Genomic DNA, 17,265 nt, shown 5'->3' with positions numbered 1-17,265 from the left:
ACAGTACCCTCTTCTGCGGCGGAATGTTGCCGTTGAATCGTGAATTTTGGTAGCCCCAGCCGATGGCGACGCCAATCGCTTCAGACTCTGGGGGCTTTGCTGACCAGCCAGCCAGCCAGCCAATAGTCGGTTGGTCGGTCAGTTAGCCCCCGTTCGCCGTTCAGTTCACACGTCGCGCCAAGAGGCAGTACCAATCCCGCCGTAGTGCCTGGATCATCCCGAGTTTTATCGGGGATCCCATTGAGCTATTGTTGTGGAACTACTGGACAGTAGTAATGCCACCGAATGCCAACACGTCTGGCCAATTTCGGTTAATTGGAACGTGATTTATGTGGGGCAACGGAGTGAATAGCTCCTATTCCGAGCACCCTAGCCCTAGTGCCCCGCTGGTCGCTCAGTCAGTCCCCACAGTCCCCCAGCGGGACCCAGCCAATGCCGGTTTGATAAGCGCCGCACGAGCGTGATAAGAGCGGGAAGAAGGCGCCAAGTCGTAAATCGAGTGTGCAGAAATCGAACCAGAACTGGAAATAGAATTTGAAATCAAAACTGGCCTTGCCAATTCGCGTATCTCGCTAATTAGTATATGATCATTAATCAAAAGGCAATATAAGAAGTATAAACAAAACGACGGGCAAGTGCGATGGCCAAACGCAAGAGCTTAACCCACGACAGCCCGTCGATGGAGCTGGAGCTGCCGCTGCTGGCGCCGCAGGAGCGGAGTCAACGGAGCAGGAGCGGGACAAGTGAGTATGCCACTTCTGCCACTACTGCCACCACTGCTCCCCATTGGGCCATTAAACCAGTTAACTTGGTCAAAACAAGCTAACTGGCACAGCACACTCACACACATTTACTCGCACTTGGCCATAAATCAGTGACACTTGCACGTTGCAATATAGAAGGAGTTTTTGTGGGGGGAAGGGGCATGCAGGGGTTTTTGGGTGCTATACTGCCATACTGCGTACTTTGCTTTGTAATCCCCACCGATCGAATGTGAATGCGAATTATTTGTATGCCACTTAATTTATGGAAAACGTGTAGCGCCAATCCAATTAGAATATTAGTATAAATCAAAGCAAACAAAACTCTCGACTGAAATTGAAATTGAAACCGATACGACTGTCAGCCAAACCAAGTCGAGCCCCTCCCTTATTGCTGTTCCTATATAAAAACACCCCACCCCATTTCAGCTTGGTTCATTGATAAAAGCTCGGTGTTGTTTGATTTCCCACTCAATAGCAAATTATTTCTGTCGTTGGGAAATTATAAATAAATCCAGCACAATTTGCATTCCATTTGCCCCGCTAGAAAAGCAATAAACCAAACCAAAACAACAGCAAATAATAGTGATTTTTATTGTACGAGCGTTTTAAATTGATTAGGAAGTACTTTTTTCTAGCAGGCAAGGCAAGAAATCGCATGCGATAATTTACCCTGCTTATTTTTGAGCTGTGAATCAATGTTTAATAAGGGTGGGAAGTTGGGTTGGGTGGGAACAGAAAGGTAATAAGAAAGTATAAAAACTGATAAAACATTTCAAAACAAACAATGGCATTTTATTTATTTAACATTCAACTCGTGGGAGCTCCAATTTTACACTAAAAGAGTTAAATAATATCATTGATATGTTTGTAACAATACAAAATTTATACAAATTAGAAAATAAACGTTATTAAATCAACATACAATCGATCATCATATACGACATTTTTTATGAACACTTCATATATTTTGTGACCTAATTTTAACGAGTCTAATCACTCAAAATTCCCAATTGACAATCTACGACGGCGATGAGAAATTTATTATATTTTCTTTAAGAACATTGAGAAGAATGAGGGCGTTTCCGAAATCAACAGGATGAATGAATCATGATTTCATTTACGTCGAATTATATTTAAAATGAATCACATTGCTAATCAGAGTATTGACTTACCTACCTTACAGAAAACAAATATTTTCCACTTCTAAGCTGATAACGCTTTGAAAATATTTAATAATGTTAACTGTTGAATGATATCGCAATAGTAATTTAGTCTCCAGGCTTGCCTTTACAATTAACACCATTTATGGCATTCAATTAGCAACAATTTAGCCGCCGAACAAAGATTCTTGTTTGTTATCTTTGACGGTTGTGGGAATACCTTTGCAACTTAGTCTTCGTTCGTAATATTCTGAGCAAATAAATAACAAATTTTCGCGTAATGAGACAAAATAACAATAAACAAGCGCGCACCCCACAGACCCCGAAGTCATAAATCAATCGCAAAGCAGCACACTCAGTGGCCGAATTCCGTCAACAATTATTCGACCATTGCCGAAAGAGAAGCGAGGCAGAGATATGCATGATGGGGAGATCTCTGTCAATATTATAATTATAACGCCCAGAACAACCAGGCATTGAAAATTGCCATTAAACAATCATCGTCAACTATCTACCCCAAAATAAATACGAGAAACAAAACAAAAGCCCCACAAACTACATACATACAGAAGTGTCAACAAATTGTCAGAATCATATTTGATGTGATCTATCTGGCAAATTGGTCTCGACCGCTGACGGATAGATACATTAGGACCAAACACCCGCTGATCGCCGGTTGGCGGGCGATCTTTCGGCACGCTCCGCCGATTTTCCTCGATCTCCGCCACCGTTTGCTGTTCAGCTGTCGGTCAAACTGCACTTTACACATCGGATATAACTACAGTCATTCCTCCTTCATCAATTGATTTATATCATTACACCTCAGGCGGAAGTGCAAGAGGAGGAGCGAAAACGCTTTGTTGATGTCGAAAACTGAACACTCTTATTTCGGTTGATAGGTTGTGGGTTGGAGTCAACAAATCGGGATTGTGGAAGAACTTCCACATATCTATTTATTTTTTGCTGTATTAAAGGATACTCTTTCATGCAAAGGGAATAGTATTATATTTTAACAGGCTAATATTTGAACTATGACTATGTTTAAATAGAATTTTTGCATTGCTTGGTAGTAAAAAGTACTTAATATCTTAAAATGATTTGGACATTAAGTACTCGAGCGAATCAGTTCGTAAATGACATTTTTTTACCTTTTCCATGAGCTTCGATATTCCGGGGAGTCCCCGTGGGGCGTAGTGTATGGCAGTAATGCCGAGTGAAGCGGTGCCGGCGATTAAATAACAACAGCAACAGTTTTGCGCGCCACGCGAATCCGAATCGAGTAACGAAGAGAGCTTAAGAGAGCGTTCGAAGAGAACGCGCATCAGGTGCAGCGGCAGAGGCAGAAGCAACAACAAAACGCAAGAGGCAACAACGGCGTCGTCGGCTGGCAAAGAATGGTCCAAGCGGCAGCATCCGAGCAACGAATCTGCTGACGCCGCTGCCGGCGTCGCAGTTCAGTGGGGGCGGTGGCGAGGGTGAGGCTGGGCGGGGGGCGGCGCTGGGGGGAAGGTTATAAAAGTTCTTCGCTTTGGAGACGAGCGCTCAGTTGCTCTTGGTCAGTCGTTGTGTGATGAACTTGAACGCCGCAACGGTCGCCACAGTCGCCCTTTGCCGTCGCCAGTCGAATCGCATTTTCAGCATCAGCGCCTAGGAAATAGTGCGAATCAAGAGCAGGAAGCGTTGTTGTTGCCGCCAACAGCCAAAACACCAGCGGTACGAGAGCGGTACGAGGTCCGAAAATCAAAAACTCTGAGATTCTGTGTTTCTGAGATTCTGGGATTCCGAGATCCCGATATCCGTGGTGTGGGTGCGTGAGTGCGCATAGTATAAAATTAAATAAATAAAACAAGAGCGACAGCAACAGCAATAGCAACAAATGCGAGTGGCAACAATCATGCTATATATACTGAGTTCCGTTGAGATGTGCTAACACATAGATTCATGATTCCGCCCAAAGACAATTCCGCCAGACAATGTTTGGACAACCCATAAATAATGCGAGCGGGCAGCGGCAGCCCACACACCACCGCTTTAAAATTTCATTTCATAATATCAACCTATTATTGTTATTATAATTTCGCGTTATTATTTACTAGAGTGCCGCTGCTCGCCGTCACTTATTTACGGTTGTCCAAATTGCAAATTGCTCTTGCTTCAGCAACGGGAAAACGCGCGCGCGAATCAATTTCCATGCCCCGTACCACGCTGCGTATGAGTAATAACCGAAATGCATCGAATTAGTAGCGAAGCAAATGCTGTGCTCCCCCACCTAACCACGTGTATATTCGCATATTCCCTAGAGAACGTAGGGCCGTAGACGCTCGTAAAATCAGACAGCATTTTATGTGTCAGCTTCCGTTTAGTGCGCCTCTAGCCGTAAATTTATTCAAAAAGTGAAAAAAAACAAAAAAAAAAATAATATAAAACGACGAGCGTGCGACGGATTTCCGCGCCAAGACAGACAGACACACACCATCAAAACAACGAGAGGCAGCCACAGGAAACGCGCTAGGAAGTCGCCATCAGCCCTGCCAATTGTGCAGCAGGACGCGTGCTGCAGGATTGGCTGCGCCCGAACCTGCCACACCAGCAACACCAGCAGCACAGCAGCAACACCCGCAGCAACTTGTTTTGTCTCTCCATAAGGTAAGCTCATTACGCACACAGGCTGCCTGGCGACGTTGGCAACGGGGGATGTGTGAATATACTCGTATGTCCTGGCATCCTTGCTCGCGGACGTGCCGCCAGCGACGTTTGCTTTGCTCTCCTTTGTTTATTTGTGCGCCTTTTTTTCCTTGCCTTCTTGCTCTGCCTCTGCCTCTGTGACTTTGTTTTTTTTGTCTTCCCCGCCCGAGTCTATTTGTTTGGCTCTTGCAACAACAACAACATCGACAAGAACAACAGCGGGATAACAACAATGACAACGACAATGACTTTATCCTGACAGATTGTTGAAGCCAGCTTCAGGCCCTCGGGTAGAATTTGCTCATCCCACTCCAAGGATCCGAATTTGCCTCGAGGATTTCCCCCTTAATGGTAACCATAAATGACATAAACGGAAATAGTCTTTAAAAGTGGCCAGCTCATATCGACTAACATGCACACTGGCAACTTTTATGATTCTATGAAAAGTCTTATCGCCTTAGTAAAATAGTTATACATTATTTAAAAAATATTGTTTTAAGTACTGAGACCTTATAAAACATGATTTTCCTTTGACAATTTAAGGTCACTCAAGGCAAAAGGCTAAGAAGCAAAAAGGGCTCGTGAAAATGAAATAGAAAACTCCACAAGGCTGAGCCACGAGACACATAACCCAGCATTGAACATATTGAGTAGCTCACAAGCATATTCCAATGGGCATGGGAGTCCTGACAATGCACGCCACTGACTGTCAGGTGCGGAGGTCAAGGGGGGGCAGGCAAACAAACATAGCTGGCAATCACCTGGCGCCTGGCCCACCCACTCCTTGCCGTAAGATTATGCTAATGGCGGATGCTTTGACTCCCGACTTGCCATTGATTGGAAGCGCATAAAAGTAGCAAATCAGTGCGCACTTTGAAATGGAAATTCTAATCAAAAAGGCGCGCGACCCAACAGTAGAGGGGCGGGGTTGATGGTGGGGACGGGGGCTGTTGGGGCGGCAGATGACTGCTTAGCTGGCAAAATTTGAAATTGCCAAACGATTTGCTATTCGATTAACAAGACACGAGCCGCGGAGCAAGGGCAGGGCCCTATAGCCATCACCAACGACCGACAAGTCCAAATGGAAATAGAATTGTGAATTCATGTTGACAACAATGGATCGGCAGCGGGCACTCACTTAGACATCCATACGGATTTACATTAAGAGTGTAGCTAAACAGATACCAAATATGAATCCAAAAAAAAGACTGGTCAACGAAATGGGAAATACCCTATGCGAAAGTATAGTTTTGATTGACAGTGGTTAAATGTTTGACCACTTGAGTATTTCTCGGTAGAATGAGATTTCCTCTTAGAGCCAAAGAGCTTTCTTGGAAACAATTTTCTACCAGAATATAAAATATTTGTTTAACTAGTAAACATTATTGACGGATAGCATGTGACTTTTAAATGGAGTACCCATATACCTTTTGTTAGCTCAATTTCGCCCATGGCTGGATGACCTATATTCCTTTGTAGTACACTACAACACTGGACCGATTCCGGCTGCGAGTCCGGTTGTATCCTGTGCATCGCATCTCTGACTTTGTTTACAGCAAAATGCAGCCAGGGCCGGACTCAACTGAACCGAACCGAACCAACCAAACCAAACCAAACCAAACCAAGCCAAACTGAACTGAACTGAGCTGAACTGGGCAGGACATTCCAGCAGCAGCTGCACGGTAGGCGGCAAGCGGAAGGAAGCCAGTAAGGACCCTTCCAAAGTGAACGAGTACAAAACGGAATTGCCATATTGCAATGTTTCCACCAACCCACCTCCACCTCCCCAAATGCTGCCCCACTCGCAATTCTTGCTAAATAAAAGATATCCGCAGATGAACGGTTTTGAGATGAATTTACTTGTGAGTGAGTGATGTAGGCGGGGTGTAGTCATGAGCCATGAGCCATAAGCCATGAGCCACCCAAAGGTAGCTGAAATTTGCATAATATATCGACAAACAGGCACACATGCACGCACAGATGTGGAAACAAAACGCCCACCTCATAAAAACTTTCAAATACTTTGTGGCTGCCTTTGCAATTGATTCGAATTGATTTGATCCTTGTTCGTGAGTGGGCTTGTGCGAAGGGGAGCACACTTCATTGTAATGATTTTGGCATTTGAAAATTTGTGAAAATGTGCCATTTTACGAAATCCGATCACACAAAATTGTCAAGCTGCCTTCAATTTGTGGCAATCAAATGTGTTCGAGGGCTTTGTGGCTTTGGCCGGGCCTATAAAGTTGCAAATGTGTTTTCGCATTGATATGAAAATGGCTGACATATGCTCTTTTTTATGGCCAGGACTTCATTTGCCAAACATTAGGTGAATGTTTTTAGTGCTTCTCAGTTTGAGAGTTAGTTGACAAAATTATGTAAGAATTCAACGATACCAATGGTTTTCAAATTATACGTCGTATATTCAAACAATGTTTTACACATGTTTACGAAAAATCATCTAAAATATGTTAACACCAATTTTAATATGAATAATTCGCTAGACTTGTTTTTCTCAAAATTTATGATGCCTGAAATTTGGATTTTAATGACGGTCAAAGTTTTCTTTGGACGGAGAAGCAGCCTATTCGAAGTCGATTCGTATATTTCCTTTGCATTTGTTTTTCTCCGGAAAAATGGCCGTAAAACGCAAGGTTTGGGAGTAAATTCATTCATTTATTGGCTGATTTACTTCGAAATTAGTCGTATTAGTTTTCTGGCTCAAGCGGCCGGATCGGATTCGTGTTGTTTATGGATTCGTTTTTGAATTTGTTTACCCAGTGCCAAAATCAATTGTGTTAATGGCAAGGCGTGAGGTCGTAAATTTCACCCATCAGAAGATCGAACAATTATCGGTAGTTTCGGGCACGTTCGTGCGCAAATCGGCGATATAGAAAGTTAAAGTGGCATTATTTATACTGAAAATAGTGCGTTGTGCGGGCGTAAATCGAATTTGAATTGCCATTATTTACTATCGCCACAGGCAACTAGCAGGCAGCAGGCAGCAACCAGAAGCCGGCAGAATTAAATGCAATTCGTTAGACGTTGCGCATACGCCCCGTGGTGCAGCGCTGATGTTACTTATCCGAAAGCGGCTGTCATACAGCTGCAATAAGTCTGACAAGTGATGAAGTGGGGCTGGCCAATGCCATACTATGACTGGCAATCATCCGGCGGGATGTCGTCCCGCTCCTGCAAACCCCCAACCACCAGCCGCCATCGTCATCGCTCATCCGCACTGAGGGCACTTGTCGGAGAAACGGAAGCGCAGCTCGTTGCTGCGTGCAAGTGTCTGAAGATTACTATTACCCACTTGGCAGCACTCGCTCGCCATCACGTACCTCTCTCTCCCCCCCCCCCCCCCCCCCCTTCGCCCCCTGCAGCGGTGAATGCATAATAAACAAATCAAATCCTATAAATGTGCAAATTAGCTGGCAACGTCACCGAGCCACGCTTGCACAAATGCAGATGCAGGCGTCATCATTATCATCATCATCACCAACCCAACCCAACCCATACCATCCCAACCCATTTCGTCCCGCCCCTCGGCACTCTCCATTCTCTTTTCTATCATGGCATGAAAGTGAATGCACTTTTATATGCATGACGGCTAATTACAGCGGCAATTTGTCTGCCTCTCCTGCCAGCAGCCATAGCAGCAGCCACCCACCCAAAAGCCGCCCCACCCCACCTCTTCGCTCCCCAGAGCTAAACGCTTGCCTTTGTATTAGAAATATTTAGCACATTTCGGCTTTTGTGACTATGACGCTTATGAGATTCTTTCGCATTCCTGATTATCTACACTCGGCTAGTCGTAATTGCCTGGGGAAGCCCCCCGCAATTTGTCATTGTGCTACCTAAACTGCCTTAAAAACTCCGATGGACGGGGATCAGTTAGTTAAATGTAAGGTACTGGCTAAAGTATTGAAAGAATTCTTATGTTAAATCTACTGGAATTCAAATAAACATTGATTATTGAGCATATTATTAAATCTTTAACAACGGATACCGAAACATATACATCAAAACTTAATTTAATCTTTATTTGATTATCCCTTAGTAGGTTTTTATATTTCATAGAGGGAAATACCAAAAAAAGTGTTCATTATCTGTGTGAAATACAAAACGCCATAATTGCTAGGGAAACTTCGCTCGCACACACACTTTCGGCTAATTAAATTTATTATTCATTAATATTTTACAACCAGCGGTAATAGTTTCTCGCATTTCTATGCAAATATGAGTAGCAAGAAAGACGCACACTCTCTATCACCCGTTGTCAATTGTCTTTAGCGCCGTATTTCGTCGCTATTTTTAATTAACCACGAATGAAAGCTAAGCGAATTATTAATGGCTAGTGGGAGAGAGCTCTGGCATTGACTTTTCAATTGAAACAAATCATTATTAGAGGAGCTTGTGTGGATCGTGTTCAATTGAGGCGCCCTGGCTCTGGTGGAGCGTGTCAAGAGATCGCGCCCAGACGCATCCGCCTCCAGATCTTTTCCAGCTCCCTGGGAATTCGCAGATATGTGGACACCACCAGTGGGAACGGGATGTGCATGCACTTTTATGATCTTGCTTGGCATTATAATTTATTATTTATGGCTGCAATGTTATCGTAATTAGCAATTTTACATGGGCCATTGCTGTTTGATTTGCATGGGGTGTGAAACTGTCTATAAAGTACTATCTATGGCAGTACAATGGGCTCTGATATGCATACAAAATAGGAAAGAGCGATTTGAACCAGTTTTTAGCTTTAAGCTAGGCAATTGATTGAGTGGAACATTCATATATCGCTTGAATGTATAAATAAATCCCATTAATATTAATGTGCACATTAGAACACAAATTCAATACATTTAAGAGCTCATCACTTCTAGAAAGTAGACAGTTAACTTCTATAAAATCTTTTATTTTATTATTGGATAACAATAACATATTCAATATTTAACTTACTTTCCGAAATATTTTGTTGAGCCAATTAAATCCGCGCGCCAATTATTTGCAATTAAAGCCTGCGCAGGGACGAATTATAGGACTAATTCATCTTCGACAGCTTCCAATTAGTTTATTAAATTGATTAATTCCCCAAACCAGGAATCTGTCGATTTGTCATACCAGCAAATTTCTAGCGAATGGGAAGCTGGGCAGGAATAGGGGCCCGAATGGACAACTGGGGTGTGACCAGAGCGACAACAGCTGCTGAATGCAATTAGCGTTATTTTCAGCGTGCCATGATATTGCACATACGCCATGTGCGCCGCGAGTTGAAGGTAAACGGCGACGACGACGACGACGACGTAGTTTATAGCATTGAAATTGAGCCGTTGTGCCCACATCACATACACGACATGGCGACGTAGCGACGACCTTCGGCGGACACCAGTGGCAGTGGCAGTGGCACTTGCATCTGCGACAGCAGCCGCCCAGTAACTCCCAGTAACTCTGGCCAAAAGCTCGAGCCAACTGCAAACTGCAAACTGCAGCTGGCCAGGAGGTGGAGGGGTGGCCCATAAAATTGATAATTAATTATCCTGCCAGGCAACGGCGACATAGGATGGAGTGGGCGGGTGGGTGGTCGCTCCAGCCCGCGGCTTTTCGCGGACACGCTTCGCTTATTCCTGTTTACAAGTGCGTGAAAATGTGCGCTCAACTGCTTATCACGTGCGGCGTATGGCGTGAGTTTTACTGCCACAACCACTGCTGCAGCTTCTGCTGCTGTTGCTGCTGTTGCTGCTGCTGCTGCCTCAGCCACTGTGATGCGGTGTGGCGGCCACTGGCCACAGGCCACATATGCTAAGTCCCCTCCTAAATGGAATATCTCTTCCGGGGGTTTGGACACGCCCCCCGGCGCCTGGGCATTTGCAAATTTAACTAACGGCTCCCGGGAATTGTGCCATAAATGTTGGCTCCGTTGATTGATATGTGCGAGAACTTGATTCATGGGGACACATGGTGATATCCATGCTGTTGACAAGTCATGTGAAAAGAGAGATTTGATATTGCTCATAGTTTTAAAGAGTACGATTCACTTGTGTATAATTTAGGCACACTTAATTACTTTAGATTTAATAAGAAACAAGAGTTGCTGGACTATTAGATAGCTGTTACTGAGCTAGCGGAAGTGTGGACTCCTAAACGGGATTAAGAAAATCCTACTTAGTGACACATAGTGGAGTAAGTCTACTACGAGCTTATTGAATAATTCCAAATCCTTTAGCTGCGTGCTTGCTTAATTTGGCTTACTAATACCCCGCAGATAAATCAACTGAACGGAATTAAACATTTAAGTCGGCTAATTCAAGACGAAAACTTTGCCAGCCTGCTGCCTACTTTCGGGCATTGATACCTTCGGCTACTTGGGCCGCGGGCTCAATTCAGCCATATCTGGTATATATGGACCCATTCCGGGCAAATCCCAGACAAAGCCAATGCGCTACAAAAGCCCCACTGGTCAGTGGCCACAAAAGAAAACGCAAACAGAGCAAAGCGGAGGCAGGATGCGAACGGAATGGATGGGGTAGAGGTTCAACTAGCAAACTGAGCAAAGGACACGAACATGGCAGGAGCAACCTACTCCTCCTCATCCGCCTCATACTCCTCCTACCTCCTACCTCCGTCCACCCCGACGCAATTACATTAAATCTTGGCTATTATTCTTTTACTTTGTAGTGCTAGCTCGGTTCGGTTCAGTTCAGTTCAGTTCGCCATTCTCGGTGCTCAGCACCAACTTTTGCTTTTGCTTTGCTGGTCTCCGGCTGCTGTAGTTAATCGCCTCCAACGTGATTGAATTCCATCGAACGCAGGTTGACCAATGACCGGACTCGGACTTGGGCATCAGAACCCTTCAAGGGGGCAGATGGAAGCGGGGGGATTGTCCTAATAAATGAAATAGAGCCGCTTGACTTGACTGCATTCGGACTGTTTCTGAGAGGCTTTGGCCTCCGTCTTCGACTCCTAGTTGGTTTATGGCCAGTCACTGACCACTTAACTAATTGCTCCTTTGTGTGCTCCTGACACGGGCAATAAAATTAATTCCCCTGCCCGCAGAAGTCGATTATTTGCATGTTCCTTTAAGTCAATCTGCATCTTTGCCAGTTATTTATCAACGGTTGATATAGAAATAAAGCATTAGTAACTAGTTCCTATGATATCATTAATTTCACTACCAAACAAACTATATTCGTGACATATATTTTGAGGAATATAAGAACTTGTTAACCCCAAATTAATTAAGGATTGCCTATACTTTAAAGATCCTTAAAATTTAGCCTATTAGAGTTCTTTCATTGATGATTCATGGTCTCGTTTCTCATTTCAGTTCCTTTGTGCATCATGCACGACTCCGCCAAACCATCTCCCACCACCAGCCCCACCATCCCGCCCAAACAGCAGACAGCGACGCCTCAGTCGCCGGCAGCGGCGGTGAGCGGACTGGATCCGGCGGACGATGAGGACGAGACCGACGTGATCGGCGACCTGATGGGCCACTACGGCAAGTGGCAGTTGCTGATGACGGTGCTGCTGTCGCTCTTCCAGGTGCCCAACACCTTCCACATATCCTCGTCCATCTACCAGGCGGCCAACAAGGACTTCTGGTGCCAGCGGCCAGCGCAATTCCAGCAGATGCCAGTGGCCACCTGGCGGAACTTGAGTGGCTCCGTCGACAATTGCCGGCGATGGGAGGGTATCGATTGGAGTCAAGTGAGCAATGAAACCACGCTGCCATCAGACTGGAAGGTGAGACTCTAAACACCAGTGGTTCAGGATAGAAACCTTTGCTAATATACATCGCTATTGATTTAGACTCCGCCGGAGATGGACAAAAAGTTGGTGGCCTGCGAGAAATGGGAGTACGAGACGAACGACAATGTCGGGAACACCTGGACGTCGCAGTGGGATCTGGTGTGCGAGAAGGAACACCTGAAGAACGTGGCCGAGATGTTCTTCCTGCTGGGCGTGGCAACAGGTGGCATTATCTCCGGCTATTTATCGGACAAGTTCGGCCGCAAGACAATGCTCTTCATATCGGCCGTGCTGCAGACCATATTCGGTGAGTGTCTCTCGAGGCATAAAGGCCATTTCAGTACCCCCCTCCTCACACACACACACACACATGCACACTATGGCCACCTCAGCCCACCTCATGGATACCCCTGAATATACGGAAGTCACACCGACATTGGCCCTGACGATGTCCTCCTCCGTTGACTGTGAACTTGGCCATGTCGGGGGGTCAACACGAGCACATCGAGTGCCTCTCTGCGGGTTTTGTGGGGCCGGGCTGTCAGGTGGAGGTGGTCGTTGCTGCAGTTGTGGCTGCCTGGCTCTTGGCAGCCTTGTTGTCCTTGTTGATTAAATCTCTCACAATGTATAATTGAAATTTGCATTCGAAAGGACATTACTAATGAGGGACTGGCATCGAGGGTGGGCACGTGTGCGGAATTGCTTTTGATTGCGAGGCTGCTGGGGATTCCAAGTAAATTCCTTAAAGCGTTAATTAACTGTTCAACTTATGACCACCCTAACTTTCATTTACTATAAATGTAAAATCTTTAATAAAAGTTAATTGCTATTGCAATTGCTATCTGCAGAATTGAATTTCAAGCACTGGCTTGGATTACGTGTTCGTATACGTGGTATTCTCTCATCTTTGACCATTTCCTAAACTTGTTTAAATTATCAGAAAATCGTATATGTGTATTTTCCTTGTATATTCTCTTTAGGTCTCTGGCTCTATATCTGCAGCTCCTTTGAGCTCTATCTCACACTTCGCGCCCTGCTTGGCTTGGTGTCGGTATCGGTCACCTACTCCGGTCTGATCCTGGCCATTGAGTATGTGGATGGCAAGTGGAGAACCATCGCCGGAATGTACAACCTGTTTCCACTGCCAATCTCGTACATGATCATCTCGGGCCTGGCCTATCTGACCCAGGACTATCAACGCCTACAGCTGTGTATCGGCATTCCGGGGATCTTCCTGTGCTTTCTTTGGTAAGTCTTTGATCGCTTTGGACAGGTAAACTAACAGCATAATGTATGACACGAAGACAGATGTGTATATACTATAGATCACATGTGAACACATGTGAATAAATAAGAAAACAGCGCGTGGGTGGTAGCCCACTATAAACAGAGTGGCATATTTCACGCCGCACATGTTTCCTGCGCCAAATTTTCTTTGATTAAATTTGGGTGCTTGTGTACTTTAGGTTTGTGGTGCCGGAATCGCCGCGCTGGCTGCTGGTCAAGGGTCGAATCGATGAAGTGCGTCGCATCATTGAGGCGGCCGCCAAGTTCAATGGTCGCCAGCTACCCGCCGACTATCAGCTGACGCCGCCGACGCAGGAGAGCAGTACGCAGGATGTTACCTACCTGTTCCGTTCCAGTTACCTGCGCCGCATCTCCATCTGCTTCTTCTGCATCTGGTTCACCATGAATCTGGTCTACTACGGCATTATTCTCAACATGAGCTCCTTTGGCGGCAATGTCTACTTGAATTCGGTGAGTTGTGCTGCTTTCCAGTTGTGCCAAGTATACGCAGATTGGGCTCAGGGAAATCCACTTAGGCAAATCATCGGCGACGGCCTGGGAATCATCATCCGAAATCTTGTCAACATATAGGAGCAATCAGGCATTTAGCTATGGCCAAGAGGTCCACCAACTGATGGCCCCCTAATTGGATTTGTCAGCAATTCCATCAGACGCTGACTAAAGATTGTCTGTTCGATGTCAAGTGTTCTTTGGCTGGACGGCGTGAAAATGTGCTTGCAATCGAATTATGATGTTACTGCCCAACACCCACCGCCCATTCACCCACCATCCATATAGTAAATAAATCCTGCCGCGGTCGCAGCTCCACCCGCAGCCATCTTAGCCCCTTCCACCTGGCAGTTGGCCAGCAGAATGTTGAGCACAGTGCTGGCGGGCCTTGAGTGTTCAAAATGCTCGGCATGTTTGGCATTTGTTCGGGATTTGATTGCTTTAAAGCGCTAAACCATCTAATGTAGTCAGAAATCCATGCTTGTCTGTTTGTTTGTTTTTTTTTGAGTGGAACTAATAGCTAATGGAATAAGTGGGCTAAAGATCTTAGGTTCGTCATGTCTTAAAATTTCCGTACAGGTAACATTATTTATATGAATAATATAATAGCTGTGCTGTACATTTAAATTTTAATATACATTTTTGTTTCTTACAAAATTAGAAATATCGGCTAAAAATCCATCTCCTTACTTGATGCACATATGTACTTTGTTGTCCGATTTTTCCTGACTTCTCCTAGCCAACTGCTCAGCACTGTCCAGCAGTCGACAATGGGCGTGACAGCGATGTTTTCGGCTAATTTATTGCATAATTTATTTTGACAGCGCCGGGCGCACCTTTGATGCCGCTCTGATTTAATGCGCCCAGCCGACATCTTGTCCACTTGCCCTGCTCGTCCACATCCCCTCCTGAATACTATGTTTTATCTATATTTTCCGCAGGCGCTAGCTGGCCTAGTCGAAATACCCGCCATCGCCGTGGCCATGTACATCATCACCAAAGTGGGCAAGAAGTGGCTCTTTTGCGCCACTTTGATCTGTGCCGGCGTCGCCTGCTGCTGTGCGGCGATCACCGAGGGGCATGCGGATCTGCTCTGGCTGAAGATCACATTCCTGATGATGGGCAAGTTCACCATCAGTGCTGGCAATACCATCATGCCGGTGTACACGGCGGAACTGTATCCCACGCCCATACGCAATGTGGGCGTGGGTGCCTGCAATGTGGCCGCCGGTTTGGCCCTGATCCTCACTCCTTACCTATCGCTCCTGGTGAGTTTTCCTTTTGCGGAGACATACCCATAAGGATTACCCATAACCCTGAACGTATATCTTTCAGAACAAGATCGAGGGTCATCTCTTGATGACCCTGCTCACCGCCTGGAGCATCTTTGGCGGCGTTGTGGTGCTCTTCCTGCCCGAAACTGCTGTGCGTCAGAAGACAGATAACCAGGGTGGCTCCAATGCCAATGCCAGTGCCGCCAAGCAGGTGTAATGACCGCCATTGCCAATCCTAGCCTGCTCAGCCCCCGAGGAACAAAGTATTTTGGCTGGTCCAAAGTATGCCGATTAGAAGTCAGCGTAGCCAACGCAGTTGCTGCCTCTCTGCCCCCCACTTAACCCCCAACCTGCCACGCCACCCGACATATCCACCGCCTGAAGCCACCTAAAATGTATGGTAACGATTCGATGAATGTCCAAGAGTAATGCCAATTCGCTAGAGAATGTCCCATGTCAGGCAGGACCTTGTTTGCGTAGCACGTAGTGAGTATGTATCTTAACAATTAACTAACAATGGCTTGTAGCTTATGTCATAATCTAAGTACTGAAAACAGAACAGAGAACAGAACACACAGAATGTTACCAAAAACACTCGAAGTAGCTTAAGTTCTTCGGTTCCCATCGAAGGTTATAAATTTGACCCAACCTTAGGGAGGGTTTGCAATGGTAGCTTACAAATTTATTTTATTACGGCTTATGTATATTTATATTATAATTTTATAATTTTTATTTAAATGGAAGTGTTTTGTTTGTATGAAAGTGCGCCAGAAGCTATTGGAACCTCCCTAGGAAGAACAATAAAAGGAACATTTTTGAAATTACCCAGTAAATACAGAGCGCTTTAATTACGGAATTTCCAATTCAACTACAAACGAATTAAAGTTCACACAAACAAAAATTTGAAGAAAAATAACAAATTATAATGTTGTCAATATGTCTTGTCAATATCTCAACGTATGCATAATCTCGTCGTCGTCTTCTTGTTGTCTATTAATAAATGTTTTCCAAATACGAGATGAATAAGCAGAGGAGCAGCTCAATCTTCCAGAGAAATGAGAATGGCAGATTTAAGCGACCATTTGTAATCTCTAGTAATTGTAGTCAATTAATCCATAGTCTACCCTAAAACGTATTTACAACAGATCAGTTTCTAAGTATCGGTCAATTATGGATTTGTATATATTGTCTGTTTGTGTGTGGACATGCACAGGACATACAAGGAGTTTTACTGTTTGGAGCCATCAAATATATGAATATATGTATATGAAATGAACAGATCAATTTTCAATATAATGCATTTAACAATGTATACAATTATGTGTATATGGATATGTGTGCGTTTGTGTATGTATATGTATATGTAGAGAAAAACAAAAACAATCAATTAGAGAAAGCCAACCTGTTGAATTACTTGTTGTACTTACCTACCAAGTTGTTATTTGCTTAGTTGCCTAGTTGCTCATTTGTATTTTGTATTATTTTCCGCAATATTTTGTCGCTTATTTTACATTTATTTTTTTGTTGCCTATTGTACTTACCCGCTAAGATCATATCAGCTTTGTTATGTATTTGACATTAGTAAGAGATTTCATTGAGCTGCAAACAAACGGAATTCCCGAATCTAAAACAACATTAAATTAATTGTTAAGTTAGAGTGTTGAGCGAAACACTTGCATAAATTTATGAAAATTGTTGTAAATCAAAATTACCAAAGCAAACGCAATTATAGAGTCAAAATAAAACATAAATAAATAAATTAATAAAAACGAAACGGAAACAATTGTGTTCATATGGAGGAAAGTCCTGGAGGAAGTGAATCCCACTCAAGTCGAGCGA

At 44.5% G+C, this 17,265-nt stretch overlaps 1 protein-coding gene across 4 annotated transcripts; it reads left to right on the top strand.

Annotated features, from left to right (window-relative positions):
* The first annotated feature begins 138 nt into the window (after positions 1–138).
* On the top strand, positions 139–17,186 carry LOC120452832 (organic cation transporter protein). 4 transcript variants are annotated; one of them, XM_039637257.2, is made up of 8 exons: positions 3,483–3,637; positions 4,225–4,570; positions 11,931–12,349; positions 12,416–12,662; positions 13,336–13,603; positions 13,822–14,113; positions 15,094–15,420; positions 15,488–17,186. In XM_039637257.2, the coding sequence occupies exons 3-8, from the start codon at positions 11,945–11,947 to the stop codon at positions 15,641–15,643; spliced, it is 1,695 nt and encodes a 564-aa protein (XP_039493191.1). In that variant the 5' UTR covers positions 3,483–3,637; positions 4,225–4,570; positions 11,931–11,944; the 3' UTR covers positions 15,644–17,186. The 4 variants fall into 4 exon arrangements, with proteins under 4 accessions (XP_039493187.1, XP_039493191.1, XP_039493189.1 ...); XM_039637255.2 differs by having other exon boundaries at positions 3,483–3,648; XM_039637254.2 differs by having other exon boundaries at positions 3,483–3,655.
* Positions 17,187–17,265: the final 79 nt, after the last annotated feature.

Source organism: Drosophila santomea, chromosome 3R (assembly GCF_016746245.2).
Source record: "Drosophila santomea strain STO CAGO 1482 chromosome 3R, Prin_Dsan_1.1, whole genome shotgun sequence".
Classification (NCBI taxonomy): Eukaryota; Metazoa; Arthropoda; class Insecta; order Diptera; family Drosophilidae; genus Drosophila; species Drosophila santomea.
The sequence above is the reverse complement of the archived record's forward strand: the minus strand, read 5'-3'. Positions and strand labels throughout refer to the sequence as shown.

What these genes read in the sequence shown, in the direction of transcription:
- LOC120452832 (XM_039637253.2), top strand. Translation starts at nt 641, where the DNA reads ATGGCCAAACGCAAGAGCTTAACCCACGACAGCCCGTCGATGGAGCTG. An exon ending in ACGGAGCAGGAGCGGGACAA is followed by an intron (nt 744 to 11,930) that starts GTGAGTATGCCA and finishes TTCTCATTTCAG; the next exon opens with TTCCTTTGTGCATCATGCAC. An exon ending in CGCTGCCATCAGACTGGAAG is followed by an intron (nt 12,350 to 12,415) that starts GTGAGACTCTAA and finishes CTATTGATTTAG; the next exon opens with ACTCCGCCGGAGATGGACAA.